Source organism: Zalophus californianus, chromosome 16 (assembly GCF_009762305.2).
Source record: "Zalophus californianus isolate mZalCal1 chromosome 16, mZalCal1.pri.v2, whole genome shotgun sequence".
NCBI classification, from domain to species: Eukaryota; Metazoa; Chordata; class Mammalia; order Carnivora; family Otariidae; genus Zalophus; species Zalophus californianus.
Window position 1 is genome coordinate 13,171,569 of NC_045610.1, and position 20,278 is coordinate 13,191,846.

At 58.7% G+C, this 20,278-nt stretch overlaps 1 protein-coding gene across 2 annotated transcripts in view; it reads left to right on the forward strand.

Moving 5' to 3' along the window:
• KCNJ12 (potassium inwardly rectifying channel subfamily J member 12) overlaps positions 1-15,040 on the forward strand; it is a 40,725-nt gene extending 25,685 nt beyond the window's left edge. Inside the window, exons 2-3 of one of the 2 annotated variants that reach the window (XM_027624476.2) lie at positions 7,692-7,813; positions 13,672-15,040. In XM_027624476.2, coding sequence (XP_027480277.1) covers positions 13,728-15,017 — 1,290 coding nt within the window. In that variant the 5' untranslated portion in view covers positions 7,692-7,813; positions 13,672-13,727 and the 3' untranslated portion in view covers positions 15,018-15,040. The remainder of the gene's footprint in view (positions 1-7,691; positions 7,814-13,671) is intronic. The other variant, XM_027624477.2, reaches the window with a different exon arrangement.
• The last annotated feature ends 5,238 nt before the right edge of the window (positions 15,041-20,278 follow it).

The window sequence follows — 20,278 nt, forward strand, 5'->3', positions numbered from 1 at the left end:
GTGTGGCCTGAACCGTCTTCATTTGTTCCTTTTCTTCTGAAACGTCTGTCTCTCGTCCTGCCCGTGAGGAACGGCCCCGGGGGGCAGGGGCTTTTCACCCTGTTCACACCACACCTTGTACGGGGCCTCTCCGGAGTCGGTGCTCCATGCACACCTGGCTGTGGAATGGACGGATGACTGAGCGAACGAGATGGCCCAGGCAGCCCCAGCATGTCACGCGCCGGCTGGCTGGGGATGCCTTTGATGTCCTCGAGAGCTCGGGATGATATTTTTTTTTTTTAAAGATTTTATTTATTTATTTGAGAGAGAGAGAATGAGAGATAGAGAGCACGAGAGGGAAGAGGGTCAGAGGGAGAAGCAGACTCCCTGCTGAGCAGGGAGCCCGATGCGGGACTCGATCCCGGGACTCCAGGATCATGACCTGAGCCGAAGGCAGTCGCCCAACCAACTGAGCCACCCAGGCGCCCTCGGGATGATATTTTTGAACGCATGAGAGAGCCCACAGAGGACCATGGAAAGCAGACACGGGACCGTTCATCGACACATGCTGTTAGAATGTGAAGCGTGGTCATCAGCACATTGTGGCTTCATGATGCCTTTCATAGGGCTGGTGGGGGCCCCAGGACCGACAGCACCGAGCACCCCGCTGCTGGCCTTCACTGCCTCCACCTGTGGCCGAGGGAGCGGTACATTTTGCAGAGAGAAAAGGGGATGTTCATATGTTTTTCCCATCGAGTTCAGAGAGCCCTGGATTTCATTTTTGGGCCCCAGGGTAGGACCTGCTGGAACATGTTAAGGGGAGGCAGGCATGGAAATGTTTCCCAGCGTGGGGGGGGACCCCCCACCACCCTGAGGCTTGACCCGGAGCCCCCCTGCTGCCACGGCAGAAAGCTGACATTTCCGGCTCTGTGGGCTTGCCCAGAGCTCAGAGGGGGCTCTGATAATGAAAGCCCGGTCCCTGCTCTCTGCGGGGCCGCACGACTGTGAGCAGTTAGCAGGGGAAAGTGGGAGGTGGGAGACCCCCGTTCAGGCCACGGCCTTCTCCCTGAGACAAAATAAACAAGACCCAGAAGAACCTCTCATTGGGCCAATGGGGAAACTGAGGCCCAGAGAGGGCAAGGTCCCATGATGAGTTGAGACTGAAGCCGTCTTGTGGTGCGGGCCTCAAGGGTACTCCTGGGTCACAGGGGCAGATTCGGGGAAGGGCTTCTGAGGCTCAGTCCCCATTGCCCTCATTAGTCTCTTCCAGAACCCGGCCCCATGCTCGGGGCAGTCGGACCCAGACCCTGGCCGCAGGGGGCCCCTGGCCTGGTGGGGAGACTGGGAGGGATAGGTAGTTGCCACTCAGGATGGTCTGATCAAGGACAGAGGGAAGCACTGGGGTGGGGGCTTGGAAGTGGGTGTTGAAGGATGCATAGAAGTTTGAGGGAGAATGAGGAAGAAAGGCATTGGGCAGAGGGTCTGGCATGTGGCAAGGCAAGGAGGTGGGAAGCATTTCCTCTGAGCACCACTTCTGGGACATGGGTTATTACTGCCACTGGCAGATGAGGAAGAAGCAGCCCAGGTGCTCCCATCTATCCGGCTGCCTGTTTTTCCCCGGCCAAGTCCTCTCTCCTTCTGAGCTCTTTCTGTCCCCTCTTACTTTCTCTCTTCTCCCTGGCACACTCAGCTCGCACCCTCTTTCCCTCCCTCCAGTTCCTTGAACATGTGAAGCAACATTCCAGCCTCAGGGTCTTCATTCTTGCTGTTCCCACTTCAGGAACACTGTTCCCCTGTTCTCTCCTCGTGCCGCTCTCAAGTCAAGTGTCGCCATTTTCTGAAAGACCTCTAGAATAGTGCCCACCTTGCCTCAAATTACTTGCTCTCCCCCCACAACATGTTTTTTTTGTCTGTCTTGCTCCACATGAATGTTGGCCCCAAGCACACTGTCTGCACACAGTGCAGGCTCAGTAGATAACCTGCTGAGTGAGTGAGTAAATATAATATTTACTGATTCTGGTAAGCAGATGAAGGCCCAGGGCCTTGGCAGAGGCCCCAGACCTGAGCTAGGGTGAAGGCACGGTCCTTCTAGAAAGCCCCCTCTATTTTCCTGGACTCCTGATCTTTGAGCTCGGCCTCCCATCCATGCCAGAAGGAATCACAGGCCCCTCAGAGGTCTGTCAGGCCCTCCCAGTGCATTTTCTGTTCCCCAGATAAAGCCAGATTTACCAAATGAGGAGGCAAAGAAAGAGAAGGGAACCAACTGTCCCTGTGTCCCCCCAAAAGAGTGCTGGTTATGGGGGGACTGGGGCCAGGGGCTCAGGCTCTGATCCTGCCCAGCCTTATCCTAGACAGGCCCCACATGGAGCCCAGCCTGTTACGAAGAAATGCAAGACAGGTCTGGAGGGCTCTGGAGGGAGGAGGTGCCTGGAGCACAGAGAGACCAGAGGCAGGACACGGGGCTCCTAGACTCAGCTCATAGATGAGTAACCCTGGACATGGCCTCTCTGGGCCTTCTTTACGTCTCTGTCAAAAATGCTTGTGTATGACACCTGGAACATTCTTTAATGGTACTCAGCCAAAGCCAGGCACTCCGTTCCAGGGCCCAAGACACGTGAGGACTCAGCAAGGAACAACAGGGGACCCAGGGACATCTTGGAAGGCTTTATAGAGGAGGTATCCTTCGTGCTTGAGGATGCTTTGAGTTCTGGAAGGCAGCTCCAAGCATTCCACTGTGAGGTAACATCTCATGCTGAGGCTCTGAGGCATGGACATTCCTGAGACATCGCTTGCTGGGGGTCACATGATCCTCGGTGGAGAGCCCACCTCTAGCGCTGTGTTCATTCCTATCATGTCCTTTTCTGTTGTTGATTTATAAGCACTCTTTATATATTAAGCACACCAATCTTTTTTATAATAAATGTTTTCATTTACTGTTTTGGCTTACGATGGATTTTGATAAACTACATCATAAATATTTTTATGTTGGTAAATTTTCCTGCCTTGTCTTTCATGGTCTTCCTTGTCCCAGGCTGTTCTTGTCACTTTATCTCAGGTCTTTGCTCTCCTGTGAACATGCTGCGGTGCTTAGGAAATGTCTGAGACTCCAATTAAGTTGAAGCTTGGAAAATTACAGCTTTAAGAAAAATAGAGGCCACAGTGCCTTTGCTCACCGTGTACCTCCCCCTGGGGTTCCTTCCCATTCTTTCCATCTGTTCATTCCTTCCTGCTTGGAGTGAGGTCCAGCCCAGGCCCTCTAGGGACCTATGCCCCCTCTCTAGAGTGAGTCGGGGCTCAGATATGTGATGATGGGAAGCGGTGGGGGACCAGGAAATTTTCAGCTGGGCAATCTCCATGTATTAAGTTGATGAAACCCCATGAGATGGATGCCATTACTAATCCCATTTCACAGGTCAGAAAATGGGCTCAGAGAGGTTATATGACTTGGCCAAGGTCACACAGGAAGGGACAGAGATAGGATTTAAACCCAGGCCATTTTGCCCCAGAGCTCATACTTTCTTTTTTTTTTTAAAGATTTTATTTATTTATTTGACAGAGAGAGACACAGCGAGAGCAAGAACACAAGCAGGGGGAGTGGGAGAGGGAGAAGCAGGCTCCCCGCGGAGCAGGGAGCCCGATGTGGGGCTTGATCCCAGGACCCGGGGACCATGACCTGACCCGAAGGCAGACGCCCATCGACTGAGCCACCCAGGCGCCCCAGAGCTCATACTTTCAAATTTCCTTCTGGCACCTCATTGCCGTTGGGATCAAGTCCAAGGTCGTTACTATGATATCCGGTGCCTCTCGGGTCCTTAGTTTCTTCATCTGTCAGGGTCACGTCTTGGCCCCAGAGCCTATGCACACAGGCACTTCTCTGTTAGTAGGGTGATGAAGTGTGTCCCCCCCCCGTCTCTCTACACCCTCCTCAGCCCCAAATCCCTTAGGATCCTGGAATGTTGGGTTTGGAAAGGCCAGCCCTGGGGTTGTAGATACGAACAGGGAGGCTCACAGGTGGAGAGAGCCGTGCCCAAGGCCCAGTGTGTGAGGAGGAGAGTCCAATGTGCACCCTGATCTGTGGGACTCTAGGTGCCCCTCATGGCACTGCAGTCCGTCTCAGGCTGGGCTTTCTCTGGCTGCTCCCTCCAGGAAGCCCCCCTGAACCCTGACTGGGTTAGACGTCTTCCCTGGGCTCTGAGGGCTCTGACTGTGGCTCTGATCCAGCCTTGTTGTGATTGCTGGTTTACTCACTATCTTCCTTGCTTGGCAGGGCGCCCCGTGGGGACAGACATTTGCTGGTCCATCCAGGTCACTTGTGCCCAGCTGAGCCTGGCACGAGCAAACCCTCAGGAAAGGAAGGTTGACTGCGAGAGGAAGGCCCAGAGAGGGACAGACACCTGCCCCAGGTCACACAGTGAGTAAGAGCTCTCACTGTAGGAGGAGCTGGGAGCCCATGAAACCCCTAAGACCCTTTAGGTCCCACGTGCTCCTGGGCCGGGAGATTAGGGACAGAGCAGTGTCTGTAATGGCCACTCTAGTAGAGAGCTCCCAGGGGCCTCTGTCCTCGGCTACTCCCACAGGCCTGGGGCCAAGGACACCCTGTCTCCCTCTTGTCCCCACCTGCTCTAGAAGGATGTTCTCAAGATAAAAATACCCTCTGAAACATTCCCCAGTGTCTGGCATGAGCTGTCGTCCATCCTGGGGGCCAGAACCTCCTGCCCCGGCTTCACCTTGGGGCTCAGAAGGCAGATGTCCACTTCTCCTGGCCATTTGGCCCAGCCTGTCCCTGGGATCAGTGTGCCCAGCCCCTGTCACCAGGCCGTGGACCGTGAGGGGCCTGCGGGGTGCCGGCAGTGGCTGCAGCCAGCATCAGCTGGGCCCTGCCCGTTAGCCAGCACCGTCGAGGCACAGAGGAAGGAGGCAGCCAGGCTCCTGGTTCTCCTGCTTCCTTGCCTCTTGGGGTGCACTTGGAGAGGGTCCCATGGGACTGCGTGGGAGGGCCAGGGATACATATGCCACCTTTCCATCCTGTCGGGAATCCCCATGTCTGCTCTCAGAGCCGGAAAGAGAACCCTCCAGAGAACCCAGGAGGGGCCGGCCCTTACCCTGGCTCTGCACCGGGACAGGGCCTCCCTTTACTCCCCTGACAGTGTCCTGAGGTTGGGGGGGGGGGTCTACCTCTTTTGCAGATGAGGAGACCGAGGCCCAGGAAGGGCCCTTCATGAGCGGGGCTCAGCCGGGCCTTGGATTAAGGAATCGGGGCTTGCGGGCCCCCTGGGGCCCGACCCCAGCGTGCCCAGAGCGCACCTCCCTCAGCACGCTGAATGGCACAGGCACATCCGCTGGGCAGGCGTCATCAGCCCATTTTGTGGAGAAGGAAGCTGGGCCTCAGGAAGGGGAAATGCCTTGCCCTGTCCCTGGGCAGTTCCAGCGCCAGCCTTGGCCAACACACTGGCCCTGGCAGGGGGAGTGGGGCAGCTTCAGTGTCTGTCCGGGCCCTGCCCTCGCTGGCTGGGAGTCTGAGGGCCAGTCTGGCCTGTCTGGGCTCGGGCTGCTCCCACGTTATGTGCAAGCCCCGCCCCGCCCCCCCACCCTATCCTGTCTGGCCCCGTGCCCATGACCCAGGAAAGCATTTGGAGAACTTCAGAGGTTTGAATTCCCATCATGGGCTGCTGTGGCCACCCCAGGGTGGCAGGGGGAGCCCCGGACAGGGTGTCCAGAGACCTGGGTTCCTGTCTCCAAACTGTCACTCACTCAGTGGCTTTGTGACCTTGGGCCAATCACTTCTCTGCTCTGAGCCTCGGTTTCCCTGTAGAATGGAGCTAATTTGTCTCCCCTCACAGGTGAGAACACATGTGATTGGATTTGTGGGTCTGGAGAAAGCCCCTTTAGGACCCGGGGCATCAGAAACCAGGCTGAGAGAGCCTGGGGCAGGCAACTGACCAACAGGAAGTAGGGCGGGGCAGGCTCTCTCGCATCCTTCTTCCTAAACTTCTTCGGCTCCCATTGCCCTGCGACATCTCCTTCTTTGGAATTCCAGCTCCAGGTGACCCAGCGCAAGTGAGTTAGCCTCTGTGAGCCCCGATTTCTGTGTCTGTCCGGCCATGAGAAGCATTGCTCCCTCAAGGTGAGGCTGTGAAGGTTGCAATAACTGAAGTCGGGAGCTGAGCCCTCAGGGCCAGGCACAGTGTACGGCCATTCATGGGAAAGGGCAGAGATCAAGGACTTGGGCAGTAGTCCTTGCCATGTGTGTGATGTGGGTCTACGATGAAGCCTCCCTGAGCCTCAGTTTCCCCATCACTTCGAGAGTGTCAGGGCTAAGAGAGGAACCATGCAGACCCATAGCTGCTGCTTAGGGAATGATGAAGGATGGGGAAGCAGGGGGCTGAGGACTGGCAGTCTTGAGGTAAGAGCCTGGAAGGAGAAGAGGGACCAGCAGGACATTCCCTTGTGAAGAGTAAACAGAGGCCCAGAAAGGGGAAGTGAGTCACCCGAGGTCCCACATCTTGTGACTGGCAGAGGATTTGAACCCAGGTCTGTGTGCCTCTAAACCCACCGCTGTCACCTGCCCCAGGAGGCTTATGATGTGGGGATGACTCACCCACAGTTCCCTTGATCCCAGCCAGAAAAGCCAGTGCGACAGTGGATGGCAGCCAGCTCAGCTGTGAAGGGGTGGGACTCTGTGGCCCCAGTGGCCGAGAGGTGGGGGAAGATGAGAAGGGCCCCTCAAGTCGGCTTGCCTCTGGAAACTCACGGAGCACCTTCCTGCCACGCTGTCCTCCGATCCCCACAGCGCGCTGGGGAGAAAAGCAGGGGGCCCCTTTGACAGTGGGAAAAGTGAGGCTTATGGGTTGCTGGGACCACATAGGATGCGTGTACGCCCAAGGCAAGTGTCTGACAAGTTACCGACGTGCACCCATCCATATAGACATTTATCCACCCATCTACTCATCTGTCTGTTCATCTGTCCCATTCACCCAACCGCTTCATCCACCCACCCATCCGTTCGTTCACCTGCTCATCTCCCCACCCACTCATCCATCTGCCTGTCACCCACCCATCCACACACCCACCCATCCATCCGTCCATCTATAATCCACCCACACACCCACCCATAATCTACCCACCCATCCATCCATAATCCAGCCGTCCAGCCATCCAGCCGTCCACACACCCACCTACCTAACCATAATTCATCCATCTATCCACGATCCATCCATCCGTCTGTCCTTCCATCCATCCACGCTTGAACCCCGTGGTTGGCATTGGGAAGGCTCTGCAGGTGGTGGCTAGGAGCCTAGGTTGGGGACCTGAGTTCCTCTGTGACCTTAGGACAGTTCCCACACTGCCTACCCCTCTGGAATGAGAACAAGAGTTCCAACCTTGTGGGGTTGTGAGGATTACATGAGCTGATGTCCGTGCAACACCTACCGCAGTGTGTGCAATCAGTAGGCACTCCGTAATTATCAGCTGTTACTTTCTCTGGGGACCCATCTTGTTCTGCCATTCTTTGCCTCTGAATGGTTTTATAGACAGACTCACAAGCAGCGGAGGTGTGGGTATCAGGGGCGTGGGCTGGAGGCCTCTTCCACCTCCCACGGGACCCCGAGGGAAGCAGCAGAAATGTGGGTTTAGGTGGAAAGTTCAGACTTTGGAGCCCTTTTGAGGAGAGCAGCCTCATCTACAGTAACTTGGCTTTGCTCTGTTAACTTTAGGGTCTTCTAGCGACCGATTCTTCTCCAGCTGGGGTCTGGGAAATGGCAGCCGCTGCTGATACAGCCTTGAAGACAGCCACTTGCCCGCTCAGCACCGTCACTTAGAAGATAGGATTCAGGAGGTAAGGTGGAGGTCACTGACGTACATCTATCCATCTAGTCGTCCACGCATCTGTCTACTTACCTATCCGCTCACCCCTCCAGTCTCTCAGTCACCCACTGTCCACCCACTAGCTCCACACATCCCCCCGACCATCTGCCGTCCACCTATCTGTCCAGTCACCTACCCAATGCATCCAGCCATCTTTCCTTCCATGTATTCACCCATTTCCCAACCATTCACCCACCATCCCAGCCATTCATCCATGCACCCAAATACCCATCTGTCCTTCCATCCACCATCCATCCATCTAGTCATCCATCTGTCTGCCCATCCACCCATACATCCATCAGTCCCATTTATTCATCATATGCTCCGCCACCCGCCTGTGCATATATCTCTCCCCTCATACCTCAGTCCATCGTGTTCCTCATCCATCTGCTACTCCGCTGCATATTCCCTCATCCTTCTGTCTGGTCAGTGAGCATTTCTGGGGTGTTCCCTCTGTGCCAGGCCTATACCAGCCTCTCTGGACCTCTGAGGTTGGCCAGAGATGGGGCCTGGGCAAGCTCAACTCTCACTTAAGGTAGAAGGTAGCTTCTGGCCGTAACAGGAAGAGCTCAGGGCCAGAAGATCCCAAAGGGTTCTGTGGGAATGGTGGCCTTCAGCTGATCCCTGACAGATAGGAGGGTTATAAAGATTCACTTTAGCTGTGGTTTGGGGGTCAGACCACACGGGGCAGAGGGGTGCCACAGCACAACCCAGTAGAGGCCTGTTGGTGTGTCCAGACTGGAGGGGCCTGGACTGGAGGGAGGGGGGGAAATGGTGGACAGCTTGGGGAAATCAGGAGTCAAAGCACACAGGCCCTGCTGAGGGAGTGGATATGGGGGCTGAAGGAGAGAGAGCAGACCAGGCTTCTGGCTCAGGCAACTGGGGAGGCGGTCAGGTTGCCAAATGGCCCTATGAGGAGGGGCAGGAGGGGGGGGGGAGGGGAGGACGGGGAAGGAAGCGGGGGGGGGGGGAGGAGGGACGGGGGACAGGCGGAGGGCTGAGGTTTGGGAGAAAGGAGGAGCCGTACTCGCCACATGGCGCTGCAGGACATCCGGGAGAGGAGGCTCGGGTCTGGGGGGCGGGGGAGGCAGCATAGACCAGGCCTGTCGGCGGCGGGGGTGGGGGGGGGGGGGGCGGCCCCTCGAGGAAGGCTGCTCTGGGGCGTTAGTTCCCCGGCCTGGGTGCTGGGTGAGCTGAGTGCGCGCCGGCGGCCGGAGAGAGCTTTGGGGCAAAGAGACTAGGGCTCGTGGCTGGAAATGGAGCAGGCGGGCCCTGAGGTGGGGAGGGCCGGGGGCACATCGGCGGCGTCCTACTACTGTCTCCTGGCTGTTTCTCTCCTCGCGCCCAGCATGGGCTTGGCACAGAAAACCTGCACTGTGTTGACCCCGACCATGTGCAGGCCATGGTGTGCGCATGGGCAAAGGGGGTCTGCACACTGGTGAGGGGAAGGGAATTTGGCCTGGAAGGGGCCAAGGGGATTGTCGTCTTCTTCCCCATTGTGAGAATGGAAATAGTGCCCCCAGCCCTCCATCTCCCCTCCACGCCAACTCTTGGCCTCCTCTCGGGCCTGTAGGGCGCCAGCATGTTCGACAGCCCCCACCCTGGCTGGCTGGCTGTCTTATCGCCACGCGGTGCTGCCAGGGCCTGAAGGACTGAGACGGACACTCAGTGTCAGGCCTGCGATCTGGCCCTGGGGCCTGGGGGTGGTGGGGGTCGGTTTCTCTCCCACCCTCTACACTGGGAACTTGCTGCTTAGTGGCCGTGTGACCCTGGGCCAGTGACTCAGTCTTCCGGAGCTTCAGTTTCCTCATCTGGAAAATGGGGATAATAGTCATAAGGTTGCTGAAGGGATTCAGTGAGACCGTTGGAGCTCTTAGACCCCGGCTGGGCATGGAGTGAGCACACAGCAGGGATTGATCAGTGCGCTCCTGACTCCGAAGGCACTCTGGTGGGCAGAAAGGCCCGGGGAGGCGGGGGGAGCCGGGGAGGGGGCTTGAGCCCCTCCCGCTCTTGTAGTTAGTGCTTTCTTGGCATCTGAGACTGAGGGCCCCCGCCTTGCCCTCTTTCCCTCCCGGATGTCACCGAAACCTGAGGTGCCCAGAGCCTCAGGGGACGGGGCATGCGGTGTCCTGCTGCATCCGGAGGCACCTCCCGGTGACTTTTGGGCCCCACTTTGGGTCATGTGGTAGCTGCCTCTCTAAAAGCTCCCAGACCAGGTCCTGCCGTGCCCTGAACGCCCTGGTGGCCTGGAGTCTGTCCGTGTCCACAGAACTGTGGCCGGCAGGGAAGTGGGCTCAAGAGGCAGCAGGGCTGGGGACGGCTTCTCCATCTCTCGGAGGTGTGTGGGTCTGGGCTCGCCACCACCCCTTCTCTGTCTGCTGGACTTGCTTCGCTCCCCACCTTCAGTGTCGAAGTCACCTCGTCTAGCTCAGGTAGCGCACCCCGGGGCCTCTCTCCCGATCCCCTCCAGGCAACACCTGGGATCCCCACTGGCCGACCTGGGCATCTGCCAACAGTGGCACCAACTGTTGTCTTTACTGTCTCATCGAAGCCCACGAGTTACTTTGTGACCTGGGACAAGTCTCAAATCTATGAAATGGGGAGCCGGCCTCCTTACTTGCTGAGGGGCTCTTCTAGCAAAACAAATCTATAGCATTTCTTATCTGATCTAACTATATGCATCCACTGAGCAAGAGTCAAACAAGCCTGCATACCCCTGTTGAGGACACTGTCCCACATTTCTTAAATCGAGTCTTTAGAGACTCCAGAGCTGCATGACCTTCTAGCCACACCTGTGTTTGTGTCCATGGAGTGTCCTTGGGATGTTTGGCAAGTTTGTGGTGCCGGGGTTTCTACCCATGGGTCCTCTTCTGGATCTTTCTTTGTGGTGATGCATTCACCAAGAGCCTGGGAGAGGCTCCCCACAGCCCTGACATCACACACGCACACACACACACACGTACACACAGGGCAGAATGGGGCCACAGGAAGCTGAGGACTGCACTGATACGTGGAGCTCCGACTCGATCTCTAATCCTTAGTTTCTGGGTCACTTTGGACGGGGACTCTGCTCATACTCTCAGTTTCTAGCTGAGAAACAGGGGAGCAAGGTGTGAACGTGACGTTGTTGATTTTCTCTGTGTGGTTTGGGGAGGAACATCAACAGAAGAGGGGTTTCCCAAGCCTGTGTGACACAGTCCGGGCGGGTCCCAGGTGCCCAGCCCAGGCAGACACACCAGGAGTCACTGTAGCTCCCTTACCGGCCTGGGAGCTGGCCAGGTGCGAGGCCCCCCAGCTGATGGGAGCAGCGTGCCAGGCTGGGCTCTCCGGCCTTTGCTTCTTCCGATTCTGTCCCTTGCAGGCCTCGAGCTGCTCAGAGCCCCAGTTGGAGCAGCCATGACCCGCTGGACGTCCCTCAAGGCCTCTGGGCCACATAAACCCGCCCTCTAGCAGTCCGGTGGCCTCCCGCCGGCATCTAAGTACCTGGGCCCTGGCCACCTCTGCCTGGAGGGTCCAGGAATCTGGGGCTGAGCCATCTTCTCGGCGCAGTACTCGGGGTCCCCACAACCTCCGGCTCCCTGCCTCCTGGCTTGGGCGGAAGCGGCGTCCACCATTACAGCCCCAGGCTTCAGCACCTCAGACCCATGGTGAGGTGGTCAGCTGAAGTAGCAGTGGGGGGAGGATGGCAGTGTGAAAAGAGGCCCCCGCAGAGTCTGAAGTCCCCAAGGCAGGAGACCTCGCATTAGACAAACTGGTTCGAATTTCAGCTCTCCTGCTTAATTGGCTTTGTGGCTTTGGGGAAGTCACTTAACCTCTCTGAATCTCCATTCATAGTAGAAGTAATGGGAGTACACACTTTCTTGGGGTTTTGAGAGGATAATCTAAGGCCGTTTGCTGATATGTGTGGCCTGCTCTCTCTGCACTTTGAGGAGTGGGCAGGAAGAGCCATGAATGTTATATACGTGCCAGGTCCGGGGATCCAGAAGCACCTGGCAACGGAGACAGACCCTAGGAGGGGTTTGCAGCCTGGCTGGTCATGTGGACTTCTCCTGCACCTGTCTCCCAGGTGTTTGAAGCAGAGGTCGGACGTCATGCTCCCTCCGAGGCTCTGGCTGCACCTGGTCACACAGACCGGGGCTACATCCCAGTGTTGCCTCCTCCTGGCTGTGTCAATTCCAGTTTCTGGGTCTCTGGTGGGTGCCCAGTCACCTGCCTCTCTGCCTCTGTCCCGGCTGCCCTGGAACGTTCTTACCTGGGGCCTCATTGTCTTCTGGGCACTCAAGGGCTCCCAGCCTCGTCTAACACTGGCCTCCTAGTGTGACCAGGTGGGGATTAAGGGTGGATGGAGTCCCCATTGGTGGGGAGGAATATGCCCAACTCCTCAGCGCCCTGGCCAGGCCAGCCAGCCGGGGGTTCTCCCCCGCCTTCCAGCCCAGCCCCGCCGAGCCAGGCTGAGGGCCTGAGCGCTTGCAGCCCTGATGCAAATGGCCAGATGGCCTCAGTGCCCACAGGGCCAGGCGGCACCATGGCCTCTGGCCTGTAGATGCCTCAGCCTGGCACCAACAGGCCAGGCCGGAGCCAGCAGGGCATTGGGGGAGGGGCAGCTGCCGGCCTGTCTGCGGGCTGAACCTGTGATACGGGCCAGGAGACCAGTGTTTGTCCGGCCGTGGGGCATGCCTGAGACTGCTTGGTGTGTGTGAGTGCATGTGTGCGTGTGCGCGCCAAGCCAACCAAGTGCTCCCCTGGCTGGGCCAAGGACGGAGACGCTTCTGAGTGCCCCCTACGTGCTGTCATTAAGAGGTGAGAAAGGCAGCGAGGGGGAGGCCCCTGGGCTGGGGTCAGTCAGTGACCCCTCTGGGCACTGACTTGTGGACCCCCTCCTAGCTACTGATGGGGACGCACGGGGCGTGGTGTACGGGTGCTGAGAGTGGGTGCCTTGGGGCAGAGCACTTGAGCATCAGGAGGGTGTCTTCGGGGCCAGGCTCTGTTCGAGGCCCTGGGGGTGAGACAGCAGTGAACCAAACAGCAAACTCAACAACGCTCTGGTGACCAGTGGTCTCATGGTGGGAACGGCGGGTGAGCGCAACCCCGTGCATGGCCTTCCCGTTACTATTACCACATTGTTAGGTCAGAAGTCGGTGCTTTGGGGTTGTAGTGACGACCTGGGTGAGGGGTTACAGTCTCCCATGGGTGCAGGAAGATGCTCCTGTGGCACGGAGGCCAAGGACTGAAGGAGGTGAGGCAGTGGGAGGCTGTCCGGGTGGAGAGTGTGCACGACAGGCCTGAGGAACAGTGCGGAGGCTGGGAGCTGCAGCAGGGCGAGCGAGGAGGAGCCTGGAGGTGACATCCGAGGGGCCCCGGACTCCTCTCACGCAGGCCTCGCAGGTGCCAGCAGAGACTGGCTTTGAGCAGAGGATGGACAGGCTCCCCCGGGGCTGCCTCTGGACTGGGGTGGGGGCAGGAGCACGGAGGTTGGCGAGGCGGCCACCATGCTGGTCCAGGTGGGTGATGATGGGGACTCAGGCCCTGAGGGTGGGAGAAGAGGTAGGATCCCAAATACACTTCGGAAGCAGAGGCTTTGGGGTAGGGCTGAGATGGGTTGAGGATGAATCCAAGGTTTTTGGCCCGATCTCCCGGGAGGATCGAGTGTCAGTTTTCCAAGCCATGAAGGAGGGTGAGGAGCTGGCTGAGGAGGGAAGTTGGAGAGCTCAGTTGGGGGTGAGTTAGGGTGCAGGCGGCCGCCGGCCACGTCCCAGGGCCCTGGGTCGGGGCAGAAGCCTGGGCCGGGGGGGTGGCCTCCTCCGCCAGCCCCTGTCTTCTCTGTTGCAGGAGCCGCCTCCCGCGGAGCCGGCCCAGGGGCGAGCCAGGGCCCCCCCATCCCCGGGATGAGCTCGGCCGGCAGGGCCAACCCCTACAGTATCGTGTCATCGGAGGAGGACGGGCTGCACCTGGTCACCATGTCGGGCGCCAACGGCTTCGGCAACGGCAAGGTGCACACGCGGCGCCGGTGCCGAAACCGCTTTGTCAAGAAGAATGGCCAGTGCAACATCGAGTTCGCCAACATGGATGAAAAGTCGCAGCGCTACCTGGCTGACATGTTCACCACCTGCGTGGACATCCGCTGGCGCTACATGCTGCTCATCTTCTCGCTGGCCTTCCTCGCCTCCTGGCTCCTGTTCGGTGTCATCTTCTGGGTCATCGCCGTGGCCCACGGCGACCTGGAGCCGGCCGAGGGCCGCGGCCGCACGCCCTGTGTGATGCAGGTGCACGGCTTCATGGCAGCCTTCCTCTTCTCCATCGAGACGCAGACCACCATCGGCTATGGGCTGCGCTGCGTGACGGAGGAGTGCCCGGTGGCTGTCTTCATGGTGGTGGCGCAGTCCATCGTGGGCTGCATCATCGACTCCTTCATGATTGGTGCCATCATGGCCAAGATGGCTCGGCCCAAGAAGCGGGCGCAGACCCTGCTGTTCAGTCACAATGCCGTGGTGGCGCTGCGCGATGGCAAGCTCTGCCTCATGTGGCGCGTGGGCAACCTGCGCAAGAGCCACATCGTGGAGGCCCACGTGCGGGCCCAGCTCATCAAGCCGCGGGTCACTGAGGAGGGCGAGTACATCCCGCTGGACCAGATCGACATCGACGTCGGCTTTGACAAGGGCCTTGACCGCATCTTCCTCGTGTCCCCCATCACCATCCTGCATGAGATCGACGAGGCCAGCCCGCTGTTTGGCATCAGCCGGCAGGACCTGGAGACGGATGACTTCGAGATCGTGGTCATCCTGGAGGGCATGGTGGAGGCCACGGCTATGACCACGCAGGCCCGCAGCTCCTACCTGGCCAACGAGATCCTGTGGGGCCACCGCTTCGAGCCTGTCCTCTTCGAGGAGAAGAACCAGTACAAGATCGACTACTCCCACTTCCATAAGACCTACGAGGTGCCCTCCACACCCCGCTGCAGCGCCAAGGACCTGGTGGAGAACAAATTCCTGCTGCCCAGTGCCAACTCCTTCTGTTACGAGAATGAGCTGGCCTTCCTGAGCCGTGATGAGGAGGACGATGCCGATGGAGGCCAGGATGGCCGCAGCCCCCAGGCCCGGCATGACTTTGACAGACCCCAGGCCGCTGGGGGTGGCGGCCTCGAGCAGCGGCCTTACAGACGGGAGTCAGAGATCTGAGCCACCATGGGCCAAGGTGCAGCATCCGCCCCGCCAGGGAGAGGCCCGGCGTCCCGCGAGGGCCCTGGGTTGGAGCAGAACGGGCCAGGTGCCCCGGTTGCAGACTCAGTAGCGTTTTAGATGTTTTATGTTTCTTCACAGTGGCCTGGTAAGGTTGGCGGGAGAGTGGGCGGCCAAAGTGGACCGCCCCTGGCCTCAGAGGCCGGAGCAGGTGCAGGGGCAGGGAGGTGGCCTCTTGGGGTCCAGGCCAGGAGCCAGGGGCTTCTGCCTGAGGATAGAACTGCAGCCTGCCCGGAGGTGGCTCGACAGCCATCCAGCCTCTGTGGGTGAAGGCTGTCCGGCTGCAGCGCACCTCGCTGGTTTTTAACTTGGGGAGAAACACCAGTTTTGGCTTTCTCAACCTTAGCTTGAGTAAGACTGTTTACAAAAAAAAAAAAAAATTAACCCATGATTGACAAAAAAATTTTATTTGTGGGGGTTATAAAAACGGACAGTTAGAATTCCATTGGTCTGCCAAGATGCAGGCCGTTAGACGGAGGCTCCACGAGGTTCCCCGAGGCTGGAAGGGCCTCCCCTCTGTGAAGGCCGGGTGTGTGCCGGGTGGCGCAGTCTGTGCGCGCAGGCTCGGGGCTCATGGGCAGATTAGATGATGTTTGTGATAGAGAAACCAAGACCATGTTAATGATCATAATAAAAGCTTTCCAGAGTCATAGAGGTGGGGGTAGGGGCTGGGAAAAAACTAGTTTGAGCTTTTTGAGTTTGACTTTTGTACCTTAGAGGTGCGTCTCAGGGCTTGGATATGGGACCTGCCTGCCGTGGAGGGCCCGCTCACCACCCCCCCCACACACACCAGATTTTCCTGTTTTCCTTGTCTCTCCTTTTCTGCCCAATAGCCCCTTCCACAGCGAGGGACGCTTGGAAAATGTTGGCGTAGATGGCTCTGTGGGAAGGGAGGGCAGGTTCCCAGACAACCAGGGAAGCAGATCGGCCCCATTCCCACTGGACCCCAGTGTGAGTCGTGCCTTAGAGACCCCGGGTGGGCCAGCCCCAGTTGTTTCTGTTTTTATCGGACTCGCCCGTCCTCCCAGCTGTCCCCGATTCCACCACGAAGTCCTCACCAGCCTGCGTGTCTCAGAGGCCAGGCGGTCCTGGTACTGTCGGCACCCGGGGCAGCACAGGTGAGTGCAGGTGGGTCCCAGCCGGGCTGCCCCAGCTGAATGGCAGAGGAATGATCTTAGAAGAGGTGTGCACTTGTCAGCCGAGATGACTGCGAGTGGCACTTGCATCCAGGCACCCTCATCAGGAAGAAGGTTGGAGCTGTTGGCTCTGCCGGCCCGGAAGCAGGCCCCTGGACCACGAGCTGCCCAACGTGGGCTTGTTCTTGCCAGAGGATGCAGCTGGCGGGGATGGAGCTGGCCAGGCCCTTCCCGGGACAGCTAAGAATTTTGTCCTCTCAAATGACCGAGCCTGTAAGGAAGTCCTTAATTAGAAAGCCCATACGTGTTTCCCCAGCCTGCTGGCCTAGGCCACTCCAAGCCGTGCCCTCCAAGACAACTAGGCACGCAGGACTCTGGCCCAAGTGGGGAAACTGAGGCAGAGTGCAAGGTCACGCAGGGGGTGGGTGGGTCTTGGGAGGCAGGGAGAGGCCAGGGACCTGGGGTGGGGGCTCTTACCTCCCCCCTCCTCCTCCACCAACCCCCAGGGCAGCTGGAGACCTGGCCTGAGGTCAGAGGCCTTGGAGGGTCTGGGCATGAGCTCTCATACCTGTAAACACTGTGGGTCCATGCTCCGAGGGATGTCTGACTGCCAGCATCCTGCCCCAGCCTCAGTTCTGGCTGGGATGGTTCGGACAGTGGAAGCAGCTCTTTCGTCTCAGGATCTGCTGGAGGGGCTTCAGCTCCTTCCCAGCCCAGGGCCTGCCTTTCAGTCCTCAGCCTGGTTGGCTCTCTCCGTTTTAGCTCTGGGGGGGGCAAGGGTAGCATTGATGTGGGAGGGCTGACCTGCCCACCCCCACCCGGATTGTCAGGCTGAGCCAGGGAGGGATGAGGCGGCCCCAGTGACCTGAGGCTGGCATAGGGGCCTGTGTTCCGCTCTGCCCGGCAGCCGGAGATCCTTCCAGAGCTGAGTGGGCCAGGGTTCCACTGCCACCATCCAGAGCAGAGCCCAGGGACTCTGGGTCCCCCAAGGCCCATGCCACCTCGGTGGCTTGGTGCAGCTCCTCTCAGGCCTGTGCGTCCCCCAGGCCCGCGCTGGATGGTTCAGCCCCAGACCCTGCGGGAGAGCACCCTGAGCTGCCTTTCATCTCTCGCCAAAGGCAGATGCTGCGTTTTCAAACTCTTCTGCCCTCTTTTTTTCCTTCCCTGTATTTATTTATTTATTTATTGCTTGTGCTAAAGACCAAAATAGTCTCCCTCTTTAGTGCACTTGAAACGGGAGGGTGGATGGGAGGAGCCGTGTGTGTGCAGACCAAGGATTCTGTTGTCCCTGGGGAGTGTGTGCCGGATTGGGGGGGGGGGGGGTTGCCCATGTGTGTGCGTGCGTGTGCGGGTGTATGTACCCATCTACTCCCACCCTCGCCTTCCCAGGCACTGGGATTTCCAAGAAGTTTCTTGAAAGCCTGAACCAGGAGGTGTGGAGGTTGGAGTGGGCCAAGACCGTGGCCTCTGGGGCCCTCCTCCCTGAGACACTGAGCTGCTTATGTGGGAAAGGGGCCGTGCTGGGGGGGTGTGTGTGTGAGTGTGTGAGCACCAAGTGTGTGGATTCACATGTGCAATCATCTTATCTCTGTTCAAGCAAATGTGTGCAATTACGGCTTTGCCTGAGTGCACAAGCGTGTGGATTCCCAGCTCGTGGGACTGTTGTACAGATGTATGCCCCACGATGAGCTCCCTATGTGTGTGAGTCTGGGCTGATGATATATATACGTGGTATGTACGTGTGTATATACACACACACGTAGTTCTATGTATTTTTGCCCAAAGGCGCACGTGTGTGAGTGTGTGTTTCATAGGCGGGCATTGGTGTAATGTTTGCCAGGCTGTAAGGCTGGGCACACAGCGCTCAGGACGGACACTGGCTGTGGCCATTGGCACAGCCGAACCCAGCAGTCCTGCCGGCCCTCTGCCCTGATTATGTCCACACGGGAATGCGTGGAACGTGTGTGCCGGCGTGAGGCTTTTGTGCACGTGGGCACAAGGTATGTGTGGGTGAGCGCTTGCATGCGGATGGCGTCTGCATGGGTGCGTGTGTCCCCGTGAACACGCAGGTGCGTGTGGTACGTTTGTGTGGTAGTGGTGCCGGGCTCTGTGAGCAGGGCTGGTTCCTGTCTGCTGGGGGCAGTGTGTTTGGGCACGTGTGAGCGTGTGCAGGTCCCAGGGGTGTGTGCACACGAATGTCCGTGGAAGCGGTGTGTCCACGTGCGCGCCTGCGCATGCTGCTTGGGACATGGTGGCCACCCCCCCGTGCCCTGCTGGTGCTGTGCCCCCCGGTCCCCACCTGCCCGAGGGTCCCAGCGGGGGCCGGGGGGCGGGAGCGGGGGCCTGATGGGAAGGAGGCCCCTTCACAGGGGTGTCTGCCCTGCGTGAGGTCATAGAATGTCAAATCTATTTTAAATGGTGAAACTGGAGAATTTTCATGTTATTTTCAATACATAGCGGTATCTAAAGACATAGGCCACGAGACTAGACCACATTAAATGCATTTTGATCTCTTTGAGTGCCACCGTGTGGAGATGTGTGTTTGAAAGTCCCTGCCTGGCATTCTTGGGCTCCTTCAGCCCACTGTGACCTGGGGCCTGGGGGAGAGGGGTGGGGGTGGGTCACGGTAGGAGCCCTGGGAGAGAGGACAGAGCCCCGCCTGCCTGCAGACCCCCGCGCGCTCTTCCAGTGGGCTCACGCCCCCGCAGTCCCCGGTGACCACACACCCTGTCTCGCACGGGCCCCGGAGTGGGCCCTCCCACCTCCTCACACTGGATGTGACACTTCCCCAGCCGGATGACCTTGGGCCACTGCCCTGTCCTCCCTGGGCCCACACCTCCCCACTTTTCTCCTTCCTTCTGCAGCGGTTCGGTGAGCGCGTCCACACGTGGCCGTGCGCTGCCTACAGGAGAGCAGTAGCTCTTCTCTGGGACTCCATCCTGGGGGAGGCCCCGCGAGCCCACAGTCCTGGTTCTCACCACAGAGACCGGACAGAAAGCCGCGGTGGGCAGGGGGGCCCGAGGACCCCTACTGCAGCCTGGCACGGTGACAGGGAGGAACTGGAGCCGTGTTCTCCCGGCAAGGCCGGGGTGAGAGGGCCGGAGGGCAGACAGGGGCCGCCGGCTCGGGCAAGAGCACACGCAGGGAGGAAGACAGGCGAGGCCCATCTGGGGGAAAGGAGAATTTTATCTGTACCAAGGGCTCAGTGTCTGGGATGTCAGTGGCCTTCTGGCAAGAGGCCCACAGGCAGAAAATTCTTTCCTTTGCCCTGACTAGTTCCCTCCCTGGAGAACTCCTCTGCATCAGTGAAGGACCCCAGGGAAGCTTCATTCTGTGGGATTCAGGTGATGATTCCAGACCACAAGATAAGGAGCCCAGGCAGTGGTGACATGCAGGGACGAAGAACAGGAGGTCAGGAGCAGCCAGGGGCAGGACATGAAGGCTTCTTGGAGGTTGTTCGTCTGGGTTGAACCTGGAGAGAGGGAGCCCCTGAAGGTGGTTGGCTTGATCTGGGGGTGAGGGTGGGGCTCCTCTCCCCTAGCTCCGGAGCCCTCCTTGGTACCCCAATACTGGAATCCAAGCCAGTTGGGGCCAGTGAGCTATGGCCTGCCCCAGTTCCCCAGGGAACTAGTTTCCACAGACGGGTATGGGGCCCCAGTCAGCGCTTCATAAATATCTATGACTCCAACTTGGTGGCACTGGAGCTCAGCAGTCTTGAGGAACCCCCTGTCCTGCCTGTGACCCTCAGTCAGACCCCAGGCCACTCTCTTGCTTGGTGACCTGTATTGAATTCCTTTTCCCCTGTGGCCTCAGTCTCCCTGTCAAAAAAAAAAAAAAAAAAAGGAAGGTGTTCATAATAAATGCTAGCTCGCACCCTTGTGGAAAGAATGAGAGGGAGCAAGAATATTGACTTGGCAGTCGCCTTGCACGTACTGGGCACAGGCCCTTGAGGTGGGGCCGGTGCGCGTGGAGGGAGCAGGCAGCTCCTCGTTGCCCCGCAACACCAGTGTGTATGTGGTGAGCCTGTGGTTTCCCTTGGGCTTTCCTGCCTCCCGGAGGATAAGA